Raw genomic sequence first — 16,798 nt, forward strand, 5'->3', positions numbered from 1 at the left:
AAAGAAAAAACACTTTTTGCAAAAGATTGTACAGTGGAACATCGGTTCACAAATTTCATTTGATCTGCGACTCTGTTCACGTATCAAGAGGTTTGCAAACCGAGTAGTGTTTCCCACCGAATTGAATACAAATGTAATTGATCTGTTCCAGCCCCAGAAACCGTCAGACGATGTAAGTGAAAAGGAGAAAATCGTTATGAAGAAATAGAATGGCATGCTCCCTAGCAGATGAATTAACAGCATCTTAGCCTTTTTGCATTGGGAACTGCACTGCATTGTTGGATGGGGTGACCATTTCAGCCCCGCAGTATACATGGTGAATGTAAACAAAGCTCCTTCTGGACGGGACGGCTGTGGAGGGCTTTTTGTTTTTGTTTCATAAACAGAGGGGTATCAACAATTTGGATCACATTGTGTAACATTGTCATGTGCTGGTTGGAACGCATAAAACGTGGGAAAAGAGTGTTTGCTAGCTGCTGTTTCTCAAAACAAAATATATATATATATTTTTTTACTGTGTTGAAGGATCGTTCCTGAAAGGTAAACAAAAGCAGAACTACGAAAGCATAAAATGAGACCATCACATTTTCTTTATCATTTCAAACACAGACCTCTTTTTCGTACTTCTCTTCCCCCCATTATGGTTGTAACCATGACAACCAACTCCAAGTGCTTGTAGTACTTTATGCACATATATAGGAAAAACCATATGGAGAGTGTGGGAAATTAAGCCCCTTGTCATCAAGATTCTCATTGTTCCTCTTAAATTCACACACAGTAAAGTAGAGGTACACCATGAGCTGTAGGGTGCTTCATGCTAAAGGATGTTTGCAAAGTAAACTGGCATGTCTCCATTAACCCCTCCAATCTTTCATGTTTCTTATGGCCGTATTGGATATCTTTATTGTTTTCTTTTTCTTACGAATTGCAAGTCTAGGGAGCAAGGGAATGTTTCCTTCAGTCATTTACTGAAGATGCTCAAGTGTTTGAATTGAGGCACACAAGATACCCTTTGATTAGTGGTCTTTTTATATTGGGAAAAAAAACCCACAGGTGCATGAACCACTTCGGCTCGACTACTTAGCAGGATAACTACAGTCATCTCCCTTGAACAGTGTTCAGTGTAGTCTGGGTTTACAGGATCTATAGCGTCAAGAAGTTCCAATTTTCAATAACAAGCTCACTTTGTGTTTTTTTGCTCAGGGAAACTGGCATTCATTTTCAATAATAGCCAAACGCCTCCATGTCTAACTGGACACCAAACGTTCTGTATAGCTAGTGTAGATATGTAATATACTATAAAGTGGCAGTAATTATCCAGATTATATACAGTGTATCGTTGCTGTCGGGCGAAATGAGGGAAAGTTTAGTCAGACTCGCCGACGGACGGTAGATGGCTACTATTTTATTTCCCTCAGAAAAAAAGGCGAATGACGGACGACGGTAGGGTACCCACACTGCAGACGGGTGACGAATAATAGACGCTCTATTTTTAGTAAAATGCCCAGCTCTGCAACTAATAAAATAAAACATATTCATTAATAAATAATCCACAACATAATAGAAACCTTTAAAACATAAATCACATACCAAGCACACTCACACCCAATCATTCACACTTGATGCTCCCCTAAGTCTAGCCACCAGCCATGATAATTCATAATATTAATTTATACAATAATAATAATAATAATAATAATAATAATACACATGTTCCATATATAGCATACATTATAGCATACATAACATAGCAGGTCTGAGTTGTGGTGCAGGTGAGGTAAAGGAATTAGTTTAGTTTGTTATTTTCATAAAAAATTTAACAGATTATTCTTTTAGTCACTTTCTGGACATTATCTGACCTTACAGTTCTGATTAAAAAAATTATAAAGCAGGAGGTACTCACCTGTTTCTCAGTACTTTAATAGTTTTTTTCATTGAGTACATAATATGAAGTCATTATTTGGAGGACTACATTTTATTTGTACTTCAATCATATCATGCCAAACTGACAGTAGTTTAACCTGATTCCAATTTGTGGCTACTCTACCCATCTCTGTTTACAGGAATGTCTGCAAACTACAATAATTATCCATCCACAGCTTACCTTGTCAGGATGAGAAAAATGTAGTAGTCACTATTTATATACTGGGGAAAATGGCTCTGTTGCACCACTCAATAGAAGGAGATGGAGGTCTGATGGGAACACAATTAAAGTCAGACACATTGGCACTATTAAATGAATCCAAAGATTAATTGCAAAGATTACAATACAAGCTAATTTATATGTATTACTTGTATATATGAATCGTGACTATATAAAATACATACAGTACTGTAAAAAAAAAAAAAAGTGTTGACCCTGTAGTCAATATCTCTGATTGAATTTCAATGTGATGAAGAACGCTCTGTGTTATTACTGTCAATGCAGGGCTTCAGTGGCTATTAATTTAGATAATTAAATGATAGCCAATATACAGTATACAGTATCAGCATTCCTTATTCTTTATGCCACCCACTCTGTACAGGTTATATGAATGCATGGACATACCAATAAACTTCACTGTGTCTTTGCTGCAAATGTTTTGACCAGAATGAAAAACACAAGTGTACCAGTACAGTCACCATGGAGAGAACTGCTGACACTTGTTGCCACTCAGGACTACTTGGAAAACCACTTTGGTAGATAGATCTACCGTTCATCATAATGACACACATTGACGCCATGGAATGCAAGTGCAAAATCGCAAAACAAATACCAAGAAAGGCAAGATGATGGTTTCAATTTGATGCTCCCCCCGGGGGAAAACGCTTGTCACAACAGGACTTCTCACATTTTTAAGGGCACAGGCATCATTCCCTCAGGTCACGACTGGTTCTCTGACACCAGCTCACGAAACTTGGAAGCTCTCCTTCGAAGTGTGTCCAGTCATGTCCTGCAATGTGTTTGTCCCACTTCCCTAATTATAAATGCACTAAATCAACCAAAACGTCTTCTCTTACCCGTTTGTCTCAATTGATCTAATCATTGTGCATGCATAATTATTATGTCAGTGAAAAAGATGTGTGTGCTCCTTACACAGAGCATGTAATTAAAGATAAGAAGAGCCTTGACCCCAAGCACCTTATTTTTTTTTTTTCATATTTGAAGCATATTCAAGTCTTCAAACACATTCTTTCTTTGCTCTTGGTGGGATTTGATTGGCTGCATGTTCAGGTACTGTATATAAATGGTCTCCATGTGTGAAAGCAGGTACTTTCCACCCCTTCAGAGACACATCATCTTCAAATTCTCCACGGAACAAAGACGGTGAGACTTTAAATGTGAGACTATTTTATTTTTTTTAAAAAAACAACAGTACTATATTTCTTATCCACAGTCTAAATGGGGCGAGCTGTCATTATGATGTGCCTATTTGTCGCTTGCTCGACTGCACCTGTAAGTCTGTCCTTCATTTTAAAAGACAGCAAATATATGTAATCACGACAATGTGAATTCATTTATTCTTTGCGTATCTTCTCATCCTGTAGGTTCAGGAGAATCAAAGCAACAAGGTAAGTTGGTCTAATCGCTGTGCTTTGTCTCATGCAATATGTCGTATTTGTCAGGCCATTGAACATCACGGGATGATGGATGTATGAAACGGCAGTTGTAATTGTCTCTATTGCACTTGCGAGTCTGGAGCTGTCTGGTATTTTTCCAGCAGATCGAGGCGCATGCCAATGAGGCCCTGAGGTTGATGGAGATGTACAGGCTGTACCAGCAGCAGGTTTGGAAGGGATCTGTTCATTTGAATACAAAAGAAAATAAAAATGTGTCTGCCAATTTACATTTTTATTTTCAGGGGATGGTGGCAAACCCTTTCCTTCCTGCATCTGAAACTCCTGGAGCAGGTGCTGCTGGTGAAGCTCCTCCAGTAAGATTCCAAACTACTTAAAAAGTGGAATCAAGGCAACTGAACTCATCTTGCTTGTTGCATATGCTTCACCTTTAATTCAAAAGGCTTCAGTTATAACTTTCAGGTATCTCTATTAATTTCTCGAGGTGGGAATTGGCGGTTTGGTCCCCTTGGTGTGGTTAATTGGAATGTTTAATCGAATGAGACAATCTTTTGAAACACTTTTGTAAGCAGGTGATAAGTGATAGCTAAAATCTTCTCCTCCAAATTTGAAGAAGCTTTTTGGATTATAGGTGAAATGTTTTGAACCACAAAGAAGAGTTCAGTTGCTGCAAATGAACTATTGTGAATTACCATGACTGGATCTGGATGACTGAGTATCAACAAAGACATTCAAAGCTAAATTCCCCAAATAACGGATCTTGAATGAATAAATGCTAACTCATTACGCCCCTAAACACCATTTCTTCCAAATATTTTAATCTGGAACTAATCTTTTATATAAATGTAAATATCCGACATTAAAAGTGGCCCTGGGCCAGTACAGACTGCCAAGGTGCTTCAAATGCTGTACAAATGTCATAGATGAAATAAACACTATGTTGTAAAATAAATAAATACATGGTGCATCCACATTGAGCAGTCGCTCAAACTCCCTGCTTTCGGCTGTTTCCTATCGGGGAATGCTCGGTTCAGGTTATTTTGCAGCTACGTATGAGCTACAGCTGGCTAGCTAATGTGGCTAAACATGGCATAAGTCACATCGTCTCATCGCCTCCATGGTTGTGATTCAGCACTTCTGACAAGTATTTTTCATCACAAAGGGAGTACAGGGAGTAATTAACAGGAGAAAGATGGAGAAGCCATCCAACTTGCTAAACTATCGTGACATAGACATCAGAGCTGGGCATTTCACTACAAAATGAGCATCTGTTATTCGTCATCCGTCTGCAGCGTGGGTACCCTTCCAGCGTCTTGCGTTCCAATGGGGGTATTTTCTGGGGTTATAGGGCGGTCCTGTCATGTTTTGGTTTTGGTTTCATGTTTTGCTCAGTGTTCTCTGTCTGTCTCATCATTATTAATGTGTCCACCTGTTGGCCTTCCACTCCCTAGTGTTGACCAATCAGCTCCCTCCTACCTTGTGTCTCTTGTCCAGGTGTTTCTCGTTGTCTTGTCAATGGCTTGTATTTAAGTTGCTAGTTTTTGTTCAGTCCTTGTCGTGTCATTGCCGTGTTGTCCTATAGTTGTCCTAGTCCTTGGTTTAGTCCTTGGTGTCCTGTCAACGTAGTTTCTTTGTCATGCCAAGCTGAACCTTGTCACCAAGCCAAGACTCATCACCACGACAAGCCACAGTATTCTGTCAATGGTATTTCATTTAATTTAATTAAAATCTCTTGAACTGTCCTCCTGCTTCGCCTTCCTGCATATGGGTCCTCCTCCACGGCAAACCGTGACAGAATGACCCGACCAACATCGGACCCAGCCAGAGGTGGGCGCGGGCGAACTTCACACTACCATACTGAAAGCTACCCCACTCAGCCTGCCAGCCACCCAGAAAACCTTTCGTATCCTACCCTGTTTTCCTCGTCTGTTTCTCCCATTTCGTCCAATCCCACTATGTTTATGAAACTATTCTCTCTCTCTCTCCATGTGTTTTTAGACTCTGATTTTGATTTAGAACCTGACCCAGACACAGATTTTTGTTTTCCATCACCCGGTCAGCTTTTGTCACGTTCCTTTCCCGATGAGTCTTAGTGTTAGCCAATCAGCTAACAGTCAGTCAATTTAATTTAGTTTCTTTCTCATGGCAAGCTGAACCTCGTCGCCAAGACTCATCACCACGCCAAGCCACAGTATTCTGTCAATGGTATTTCATTTAATTAAAATCTCTTGAACTGTCCTCCTGCTTCGCCTCCCTGCATATGGGTCCTCCTTCACGCCAAACCGTGACAGGTCCGCCTCAAATTTTAAATGGCATCCGTCTGCGATTCCCAGTAAAGTTTCACTAGCACCCCCGGTAACTACTTAACTCCTTAGCCTTGAGCTTCACTGCTAACCACAACAGGAGCACTTATGGTGATCTTATTTTCGATTTTTCAGCTATTTAAGTGCTTCACTTGCATATGTGCCCGCTCAAGTGTTGTATTTATGTTCCGGAGAGCCATGAGCTTTCAGATTTTGTTTTACGGTCTCCAACTTTAGTGAAGTGTGGAAAAATGATTAGACATTAAAAATGGACACCTGGTCCCCTTGACAGTAGAATAAAGACCACTTTATACGGACATATGCATATTTTAGAGCACTGTGACTTTAAATTTTACACAATTTTAGAATAATACTTAGTATAATTGTTTCTGAAGTGAGTGTATTAATAAAAATGTTTTGTCCAGGCTGAGCCGATAGACGCAGCACCCAAGGTGAGTGTTCCCACTGCATTTTATGCAATCTTTCCCAAAATGCAAAGGCCCATGTTAAATGTTTCTTTTTTCTTAAGCAGGTGGATGCTGCACAAGCTCAGGCAGCCACTGCTGCTCCTCCTGCTGCTACTGCTGCTGCTGCTCAGCCGGTTGGAGATGCATCAGAGGAGGAGGAGGTGACATGCAAGCTTGACATTTAGCTCAATATCAAATTACCGCCACTGTGAGCACTTCCTCTTACTGCTGCAAAAGATAAACGTTTAAAACATTTGACATTCAGGAAGAGGACTTTAAAACAATTCTGATATCCAGTTAAAAAAGGGGCACTTTTCAAAAAGCAATGAATACATTCACAGCAGGTGGCACGGTAGCTGAGTAGGTAGCACATTCTCACAGTACTTCTGGTTTATTTATCCAAGGCTGAAAACTATTTTATTGGAAAGTGACTGGATTGTCTCCGTTACGTCCATGTATGACTGACTCTTAATGCATGTCAAGTTGTCTCCGTCGTGTAATGCTAATATTAAATGCATAAGCTAGTAAAATAAACTCAGTTTCTTTGCAATGGGGTAACGGCCCAGTGAGAATTCAACACAAGAGTCTATGCCCAAGAAGATAAAGAAAGGTACATTTCACACACAATACAAGAAGACCTACTTGAAATTTGGATATACGTCGACAAGTGATTCCCACGCACAAAGTAAGCCCGCTCTGCACAATATGCGCAGAGTCAATGCAGACTTCAAAACGGATTCGTCAACGAATGTAAGTCCCTTGAGGGAGTCATACTTGGTGGCCAACAGCATTGCTAAGGCTAAAAAGTCATTTGATATTAGTGGGGAAAAAAAACCCTGTGGATTTGCATTTATTGTAGCATTGCACCCGTCCGCCCCTCTCCCCCCAAGATCACATTTTCTCTCTTTGATTTTGATGAGTTTTTGTTTATTCCTACATCTGAACAAAATGATTAAAAATACAAAGCGAATACATACTAAGATCTCAATTTTCTGGAACCCAGGATGCCAAACCGGCCTCAAAAGCTGCTGCTCCTGTGAACTCTGACGAGGCAGAAGAGGCTGAGGAAACAGAAGAGGCCGAGGAGGCGACTGCGGTCGAGGCAGAAGCAGCAGAGGCGCCTGTAGCGGATCTTGGAGCAGACCCCGCAGCTCCTCCTGATGTGCCAGCAGTTATTGATGCCCCCGCAGAGATTGCAGCAGTTGATGTGGCAATTGTGGACACTGCCCCTAAAGCTCCTGAAGTGGTAGTTGGAGAAGTCATCACAGAAGCTGCTGCTCCACCAGCAGTAGTGTAATTATACCCTGCATATAAATAAAGATGGGAGAATATGCTTTGGTGGGTGCATGTCAACATTGTACAACGGTTACTATACTGCTCGTGTAAAACAAAGACGTTATTGCATCTCTTCATGTTTTATTATAGTTACCATGTACAGTATCATCCTATTAAATAAAGCTCAAATACCATAAAATGTGGTTTTAATAGCTTTTATTCAGACTGGTTCTCTCACGGCACAAACAGAAGGCAAAGGACAAAAGCACATGACACAATAATGCCATTTTGTGTCAGGACATATTTAGACACCTTTATAGATAACCAGCTACTGCTTTAATCATTAAGCTCCATGCATTATTGATTGCGAAATTAGAAAAATGGGATGTGTTGGCAGCACGTGCCAGAAGTGTTCAAGTCTCATCAAAGTGGGTAATGTGCATGTTTTCCCCGTGCTTACGTGGCTTTTCTGTGGGTATCCTATAACATGCATATGTGGCAAATTCAAATGATTAGAGCTGGGCATATTGCCTATGTGACGGACCCGTCCGCCTACCCGCCTATGACGGATAACCATTTTGTAGGCGATGAACTTAAAAAAAATAGTCCGACTAAGCGTAGTCGGAAGCCCATTTTTTTCTGTCTTTTGCGTCACACCCCCGAGGCATCTCCTTTCAGGCTTCATTGATCCGCTGGCTGAGGTGAGGCTTGTAAGGCTTGCTCACGGTGACACTTTGTTCAGCGGGTGGGGGTGGGGGAATTGGTGAGTGGTGTGTTGGTCGGAGTTTGTAGTTGGAAATGCTAAAGGAAGCCCGTTTGAAATTATAGACGGACCGGCCCACAGGCGGGTACTATTTTTAGGCGGATAAATGGACGTCGGGAGGGTACCCCGGCTGTCGGTGGAAGGCGATGAACGGACTGCGAATTTTTAATAAAATGCCCACTCTGCAAATGATCAGCTCTAACAGTAAGCACTGAAGAAGCATGATAATGCCCTGATTATTTGAATCAGGTGTGTTGCAGCAGGGAGAGATGGAAAACAGGCAGGACAGTGGCCCTTGAGGACCGAGTTTGGACGCCCCTGCCCTAAGTGGAAGATAGAAAAGTGAAAAAAAGCCACTGCACTGCTTAACGCTGCCAGAGGTTCACACACCACTTCTATGTCTGTTGCATAAGGAGGGAGGAGGTCGACGAAACCTCCTCTCGCCGGCATGTAAGCCGATCAGAGTTGGGTATGGCTGAGAGTGCTGACAGAGCATACGTGTGTGTGCGTGTGTGACGACAAAATGTTCTGGTGTTGCACATCCGAACAGAAAATATTAGGGAAAAAACAAAAGCTTTATCCCTAAATGGGTTTCAGTACTTTGGTTGCCCACTTTATCAAGGTATCTATGACTGCATGGGGTCTACAAGGTGGACTTTGCCTCCTCTCCTCTCAGCCACCTCTAATCCTCCTAATCCTTGTCAGGGTCAGTAAATCTGTGTGACACTATTAATTGAGCCCCAATGCGTTAGACATGTCAGTGTTGTGTGTAACTACATTTTGCTATTTTGTCCAATTAGATTCAGAGGACCTTGCACAACCTTCTGCACATGTCAGTGCTTCAGGCTGACAAGAAAATGGACTTGTTCGCTGGAGGCCAAGGTAGGTTAATTTTCTTTTTTTTTTTTTTTTTCAAGAGCTGTCAAAAGGGATTCTGTTCTTTTTGTTTTCACGTTCCAGGTTGATGGGAAAGACAAGGCTCTCATTATGCTCTACTTCAAGTCAGGTGTACAGTAACGTACACAAATTCAACCCTATGGCATGATACAAAATTGAAAGGTAGTTTTTAAAGGACTAAAAACGTACTCTAAATGCAGCAATATCTGACTTTTTTATACACCATTATACAAATGAGGGAAGCCAAACAAAGGTGAAATGCAGGTTCTTTTAGACCTTATTTGATACTGGCTCAATAGAACAATACTGCCAATAACCAGTGGTGGGAATAATGATCCCTTTATGCTGTAATACACTATTCTATGACATTACTAATTCCATTTTGTTCATTTTATATATGCTACTATGTTACAAATCTTACAATATATCTGCTTGATGTATTGTTACGGCTACCCTGCAGATCTGCTGCTTTGACCACATCGGCCACCACCCCCAACTTCAGCATGACACTTGACTCAGGACCAGAAGCTGTCCCAAACCGGGGGGTCAAAATGTGAGAGGACCTTTAAGTACATGTTGTATTACCTGTATATAGGCAAAAGGGGCTTTTTTATTCTTATGAGAACACTTATTGACCTTCTTCAAACTACATTTGCTGCAGGATTGCGCCTCAGCCAGTCCCTAATTGCCTGCTCAACATGAACAACAGTAATAACAATGACGAGTAAGTACAGTTTTATAGTCATGAGAAGAGGGGTTAAGATCTTGTTGGCTTTTAAATTCCTCTAATGACTGGTAGACGCCAAGCTAATGCTTTATGTAATTGTGCTCTATTGAGAGAAGTTGGAGAAGTGATTACCTTTTATATTACAAATAATTCACTGCTAACTGTGTTAACTTGTATTCTACTGCACAGAAAGAAGGAAAAACAAGAAGGATCAAATGAAAAGGAAAAAGAAAAGGATGCAAATAAGTCAGTGTATCTTCCATCAGAACTGGCATTATGGTCAACGAATGAGGATTAAATGTGATTTGAATTATGTAGTCATAATGTGTCTTTTTTTGTTGACAGGCCCAAGGAATTATTTGTCATTAACCCTGCTGGAAATCTTTATTACAACTGGCTCTTCATCGTTACATTGCCAGTCATGTACAACTGGACGATGATTATCGCGAGGTGACTACTTTCCCGAGATTTTTAGTGGCCTGGTGGTTTTGTGCTGTTTTTAAAACATATTTTAATGTGAATTAGGTCTGCAAAATGTCATCATTTTAAAGTTTATGTGGATTTTTTCTCTTTTATTGCGCGGAAATTTAAAGTTGCACGCCAATGAGGGACTATAAATTTGTCAGTCCACTAAAAGGGGACATGTAGAAAAAACAATACTTTTTAATCGCTCATGTGCAAATAGTTGGGTCTCTGAAGGGCTTGCCCACCTATCAAGTCTGAAATCAAACAACCAAGTAAAACTAGCGTTGACTGCCTCTTTCCAAAGATGCGTCTTCACAAGGATTAGCCCTTTCTTGTCACAACGTCATAGCTCTACTTTCTGTGATTATGGTAACAAAAGTGTTGACAGAACAGCACAGTGTAAGCAATGGCTCATTTGCATTGAACAGGACCACCCAAAAATATAACAGAGTAATGTCAACCAAGTGTGTGCTAAGTGTGTTGTAATTCATTATTTGTTCTTTGCACATTTTGAGCAAAAGAAATCTCTGAGATATTGTATTAAGATAAATGGGAAATGTTTTATTTTTATGGGAAACATTGGTTTATAAAAGCAGCAAATTGGTCGTCCGCAACTGATTGTGTTCTACCTCAAAGTTTCTACTACATACAGTTGTGTAAATGTTCATATAAGAGCTGGTCATGGGATATTAATTAAAAAAAAGAAAGGTTAACAGCCTGTCATTGTTTATCAACTGTGTTTCTGCTTCCTGCAAACAGGGCCTGTTTCGAGGAGCTGCAGCACAACTACATCCTTTATTGGGTTTTATTTGATTACACCTCAGACCTCATCTATCTGGCTGATATGCTCGTCAGGACCAGAACAGGTGAAAATGACATGTTCTATGATGGGTGAGGTTTTTAAAAAATAACTTAATCCAAGATCTCAAAACTGTCTGTTATATTTGAAATGTGCATATCTTCTTTATCTAATGCTCTTTACTTAAAACGGAAGTCAACTCAAAAACATATTTTTTTCAAAAATATGTTCCCAGCAGGCCCACTATTTGAAACACGGCATTCTGATTAATTTTGCGTTTGTGGAATATAAATTAAGCAGCAAAATGCACTTGTTTTTAGTCATCTCTCGGGGCGGTCGTTGTGTCTTCTGTCGTCTTCTGTCGACTTCTGACATCACAACTGCTCAACCTGCTGACCTGTTTTCTGAATCTGAGCCATGATTGGTCGTTGTGAGCAGTTGTGATGTCATTTTCAGTCGACAGAAGACAAAATGGCCACCCCCAGAGATGGCCAAAAACAATTAAATTAACACTTATTCCACAAACGCAATATTTATCAAAATGCCCTGTTTCAACTAGTGGGCTTGCATAGAAAATATTCTTGAAAAAAAATGTGTTTACGTTGACTTAAATATACAAAGTATTTATCCTACAAACAATATTCTAATAATACATAATGATCTACTAACTTACAGGGGCCACAATGTTTACATCTCTTCACTTGCAGAGTTGCAGGAATGTGATTAGTGTCAGACATTTCCTGATCGCTTTACTAAGAAAACCATGCAGTTATTTAATATTAAATCATATTTAATATATGAGCAATACATAAGCATTCACTTTCAGGAGGTATCTCGGCAGACTGCCAACGTGGCTGTTCTCACATCGTTCAAGTCTGTATTCCAGCTCACATTAGCATCCTATTGTTAGCCTAGCTAGTCGCCAGGTGGCCAGTGGCTCGCGACAACCAGCGGACTGCATTTCACAGGCACACTTATCTTTGGTGCTAATCACCTGACACAGTTGCAGTTCCTACCAATCCATTTTCAACACACCAGGCTTAAAAATCCAGACTTTGACATTATTTTCCATCTCAAGGTTATTCATTTTTTGATTTTGAATGGTGGTCATGTAGGAGGATAGGTGATCCATATGGCAATGTTTACAAGTCAAGTACCCAAATACACTTCATTGATCGACTTTGTACCTTTGAAGGTTACCTTGAGCAAGGCTTGATGGTCAAAGATGAGAAGCTGCTCCGCGACCGTTACATCAAAAGCTTCCAGTTCCGGCTGGATGTTGTCTCCATGTTGCCCACTGACGTCCTGTATCTCCTTCTGGGTCTGGACTACCCAGAGATTCGAGTTAATAAGCTACTAAGGATTGGTCGCATGATGGAGTTCTTCACAAGGACTGAGACTAAAACCAACTACCCCAACATCTTTCGCATTTCAAACTTGATCATGTACATCCTCATCATTATCCATTGGAACGCCTGCTTTTACTTCTCATTCTCCAAGTCGATTGGTTTTGGGTCAGACGAATGGGTTTACCCAGCTCTTGATGATCCGGATGAGCCTGCTTTTGGCCAGCCCTTGAGGAAGTATGCCTTCAGCCTCTACTGGTCCACATTAACCCTGACCACAATTGGAGAAACCCCACCACCAGCCCTCGATTCTGAGTTTATCTTCCATGTGGTCGATTTCTTAGTTGGGGTTCTCATCTTTGCCACAATTGTGGGAAATATTGCTACCATGATCTCCAACATGAATGCTGCCCAAGCCCAGTTTCAGGCTCGGATTGACAACATTAAACAGTACATGCAGGTAGAAAATCTACAGACTTTTTTTAACTTCAAGATTGACTGCAATGTAACGCTGTTGGATTATAACTGATTGCATGAAACTATGTCAATTACAGGTTCGGAAGGTCAGCAAGGAGCTGGAATTGCGTGTTATTAAGTGGTTCGACTATCTGTGGAACAATGGCAAGGCACAGGATGAGCGCGAGGTGTTACGGTATCTTCCAGATAAATTGAAAGCTGAAATCGCGATCCAAGTTCACATGGAGACACTCAAGAAGGTTCGCATCTTTGCAGACTGTGAAGCAGGCTTGCTGATCGAGCTCGTGCTCAAGCTCCGGCCTCAGGTGTTCAGCCCTGGAGACTACATCTGCAAGAAGGGCGATATTGGTCGTGAGATGTATATTATCAAAGATGGAAAACTCGCAGTGGTTGCCGATGATGGTGTTACTCAGTTTGTGGTGCTGGGAAGCGGAAGCTATTTTGGTGAGATTAGTATCCTTAATATCAAGGGCAGCAAAGCAGGCAACAGGCGGACAGCCAACATCCGCAGCATCGGATACTCAGACCTCTTCTGCCTGTCCAAGGATGACCTCATGGAGTCGCTATTGGAGTACCCGGATGCTAAAGGAATGCTGGAGGAGAAGGGACGACAGATCCTAATGAAAGATGGCCTGATTGACTTGGACCCAGCTAACATCAAGCCGGAGGCCAAGGAGCTGGAAGAGAAAGTCAACAGGTTATACAGTACGATGGATTTAATGCAGATCAAACTGAAGAAGATTCTAGAGAAATACAAGAAAACTGATAAGACTCTGTGGCAACGCATCAATGACCTGGAGCGGCTGACAGGGGAGGAGATAGATGATGATGACGAGGGGGAGGAGGATGTCGAAAAGGAGGAAGTTCAAGTGGAACAGGAGAAAACTGAAGATAAAGGTGGAGTGGATGAAGTAGGAGAAGAGAAAAGGGAAGAAGTGAGAGAAGAGCAAGAGAAGGCTGAAGCAAAGGATGATGAGGAAAAAGGCAAAGACGTGAAGAAAGATGATGAGCACAAAGAAAAATAATAATAAAAACCCAAAGTTTACACCAAACATTTTTCTTTGTTGGTAGAACCTTGAACATAAATGTATTTTGTGTATTCAGATCCAACCGCCAAAGAACAGCTGGACAGGGGTAACTATACACAGTATAATACCTATGAATATGGATAAAGACAATTTCATGCATACATATGTCACATTTATTGTCATGACGACTATAATGACCAGAGCTGGGCATTCTGTCTATGTGACGCACCGGTCCGTCTATTCGCCAATGACGGACGTCCGTTTTGATGACGGTTGATGAATGGCGGCAAAATTTAAAATATAGATGGATTAAACATAGTCGGAAGGCCATGTATTTAATCCGCCTTTCGTTTGTAGTCTGACTTTAAACTATTTTTCAAGGCGAGGCTTTGATGGCCGTAGCGAGCGCAGCGAGGAACAATTGTGAGTTGTTGTTGCTTGGGGGACAGATTTGAGTGACGGACTAGGCTGTGAACAGTCTCAGAGTCATTTTGAGTCACTCTTTCGACGCTGGCCGGGAGCTATTGACGTTTGCACTCTGAATCGCTGGTGGAAGCCCGTTTAAAATCAGAGACGGACCGGCCTTTAGGCGAATGATGGATGACGGAAGGATACTCACACTACAGACGGATGACGAATAACGGATGCTCAATTTTTAGTGAAATGCCCAACTTTGGTATTTACTATATCTTGTATGCTGTCATGTCAATTTATATAAATAATATTAATCTACACCCCTACTGTTTGTAGTCTGCAGTCAACCACTGATCTCTATGCAAAGAAGGGGTTGATTGATCAGAATTTTCTGGCCTATCATGGATCCCCGATCTTTAAAATGCCCAACCTGCCGATCCCAATTTTTGCCTATCCCGATTTTTTTCTATAATCAACAGCATACACCCACGATGTTCCAATCTTGTTTTATTGTAAAACTTGTAACAATAGGGCCTACCTGTGAAATAATACAAACTGGTGGTTATGACTGCACATGAAGCAGAGCTGGCCATCGCTTAGCCGTCACGAAGTTCCCGTCTGCATATTTAACTGACCCACGTGGTCCCAGTAGGCCCCTCCTTGGCGAATGCCAATTGGCATCGAGAATTTAATGTACATGTCACATGCAGGCGCCACACAAGCAGACACGCTGCCAAATAAAGAAAAATAACAAATAAAAACAACACACACGGACAGCGTGGTGATTCGTGAAATGAAAACAATACGGGGCACATGTCATTGCATCTGTGGGACCGAAAGGTTTTATTTTTTATTTGTTTGGCTACGTGTCAGGAGAGGGGCACCTGCGTGTGACGTGGTACCTGTTAAGTCTGTTCTAGGTGCTGTTTGGCTGACTGGGAACGAGTGGGACCATGTGGGTCAGCTAAATATGCAGACGGGAACTTCATGACGGTTAGACGATGCCCAGCTCTGAAAATGAAAATCCTTTTAGTCAGGGGCGGAGCCTGTGCACACCCAGGTCCACCCAGATTGACAGACTGCACACCCAGTGAGATTCATGAAAAAATATATACTTAAAAATGTTTTGTTAATTATTATAAAATTATTTTTAATTTGCGTTTCGTTGTGTTTTTTATTTGATTAAATATTAAGAAAGGTATAATTGTGGTTGTCTAAGGAAGATCTGAATTTCATAGTATTCCGTTTGTCATTTTATTTGAACGTACGATGTGTTGGGACAGGAGGATTATGCTCAGTGAGAGAAATATTTAGGCCCACCCATTAGCCACATTCTGGCTCCGCCATTGCTTTTCGTCATCTCATAACAGAAGAGGACTTTGGCGGACTTTATCATATCTCTGCAGAGGGAGATGACATCGTCGGAGATCATTTTTATTTTAAGAGATTGGATGATCATTGATCCCCAAAATAAAGAAAATCAGCATCAATATCGATCCCAGCCAATCGATCGGTGCACTTACAATGCAAAGGACTTAAATCTTATATAAAATGCAACGCACATCTTATAAAACACATTGATAGAAAGTGACTTCTGTGAATGATTTGAATATTAATTTATACAGTACCAGTCAAAAGTTTGGAAACAAGGAATCCTATTTTCTAACTATTTCTTTAAGACATTTCCTGCAACGGTTATGATTGATATCTTTCATTGCAGTCATGTAAGCACGCATTATCTAATCGACTCACACAACTGGGTACATTTTTCTCATCGTCTCAACAAGTACTGTTGCATTTCCATTGTATCGGTATTCAAGTAAGTGTGTGTGTGTGTGCTTCTGGGGATGTGCGCGTGCGTGTGTGTTTAGCATGAAACATACTGTATAATGACTACATTTTCCATGTTTAAGATGTTATGTAATCCAGCTCTCCCAGCTCGAGGTCTGCTTTCAGGCTCCAATTTCCCTGAGGCGAATGGAGAACCCAACACTATTTGACAGTGTATTAGTATAAAAAAGGCCTCTTCCCTTCCCACCTTACCCCCAGTACCCACATTGTCCTTTCTGCAGTTAAGTAAATAAATGCTCTAAGACACTGTGAGAGGAAATACAGTTTACCTCATTGATTTCAAAGTTGAGTTGCTGCTTTGTATGAAATGTGAAACTATCGGCAAAAAGAGTAGAGAGAACAGTACTGTCTCTCCTTCCTTTCCCATTCACAGCTGCTATCCCTTGACTTTCATACATTCCATGTGTATGTGTAGCATGCCCCGCATT

At 41.0% G+C, this 16,798-nt stretch overlaps 2 protein-coding genes across 2 annotated transcripts; both read left to right on the forward strand.

Moving 5' to 3' along the window:
• Positions 1–3,289: 3,289 nt before the first annotated feature.
• Positions 3,290–7,659, forward strand: enam (enamelin). The gene is made up of 9 exons (XM_086032809.1): positions 3,290–3,307; positions 3,378–3,436; positions 3,529–3,552; positions 3,702–3,767; positions 3,843–3,914; positions 5,713–5,763; positions 6,287–6,313; positions 6,394–6,489; positions 7,332–7,659. The coding sequence occupies exons 2-9, from the start codon at positions 3,383–3,385 to the stop codon at positions 7,623–7,625; spliced, it is 684 nt and encodes a 227-aa protein (XP_085888935.1). The 5' UTR covers positions 3,290–3,307; positions 3,378–3,382; the 3' UTR covers positions 7,626–7,659.
• A 1,421-nt stretch (positions 7,660–9,080) lies between these two features.
• cnga1a (cyclic nucleotide gated channel subunit alpha 1a) lies at positions 9,081–16,009 on the forward strand. The gene is made up of 8 exons (XM_086033151.1): positions 9,081–9,248; positions 9,724–9,816; positions 9,925–9,987; positions 10,180–10,236; positions 10,336–10,440; positions 11,215–11,321; positions 12,450–13,060; positions 13,155–16,009. Exons 2-8 carry the CDS (start codon positions 9,767–9,769, stop codon positions 14,100–14,102), a joined length of 1,941 nt encoding a protein of 646 aa, XP_085889277.1. The 5' UTR covers positions 9,081–9,248; positions 9,724–9,766; the 3' UTR covers positions 14,103–16,009.
• Positions 16,010–16,798: the final 789 nt, after the last annotated feature.

The sequence above is a fragment of the Filicampus tigris genome, chromosome 6 (assembly GCF_054856515.1).
Source record: "Filicampus tigris isolate MCC_2025a chromosome 6, RoL_Ftig_1.0, whole genome shotgun sequence".
NCBI lineage: Eukaryota > Metazoa > Chordata > Actinopteri > Syngnathiformes > Syngnathidae > Filicampus > Filicampus tigris.

Excerpts from the sequence above, each read along its gene's own strand:
- enam (XM_086032809.1), top strand. The coding sequence starts at position 3,383 with ATGGGGCGAGCTGTCATTATGATGTGCCTATTTGTCGCTTGCTCGACT. Across the intron at positions 3,437-3,528 it reads TCGCTTGCTCGACTGCACCT|GTTCAGGAGAATCAAAGCAA; the intron begins GTAAGTCTGTCC and ends CTCATCCTGTAG. Across the intron at positions 5,764-6,286 it reads GCCACAGTATTCTGTCAATG|GCTGAGCCGATAGACGCAGC; the intron begins GTATTTCATTTA and ends TGTTTTGTCCAG.
- cnga1a (XM_086033151.1), top strand. The coding sequence starts at position 9,767 with ATGACACTTGACTCAGGACCAGAAGCTGTCCCAAACCGGGGGGTCAAA. Across the intron at positions 9,817-9,924 it reads CCAAACCGGGGGGTCAAAAT|GATTGCGCCTCAGCCAGTCC; the intron begins GTGAGAGGACCT and ends CATTTGCTGCAG. Across the intron at positions 13,061-13,154 it reads ACATTAAACAGTACATGCAG|GTTCGGAAGGTCAGCAAGGA; the intron begins GTAGAAAATCTA and ends TGTCAATTACAG.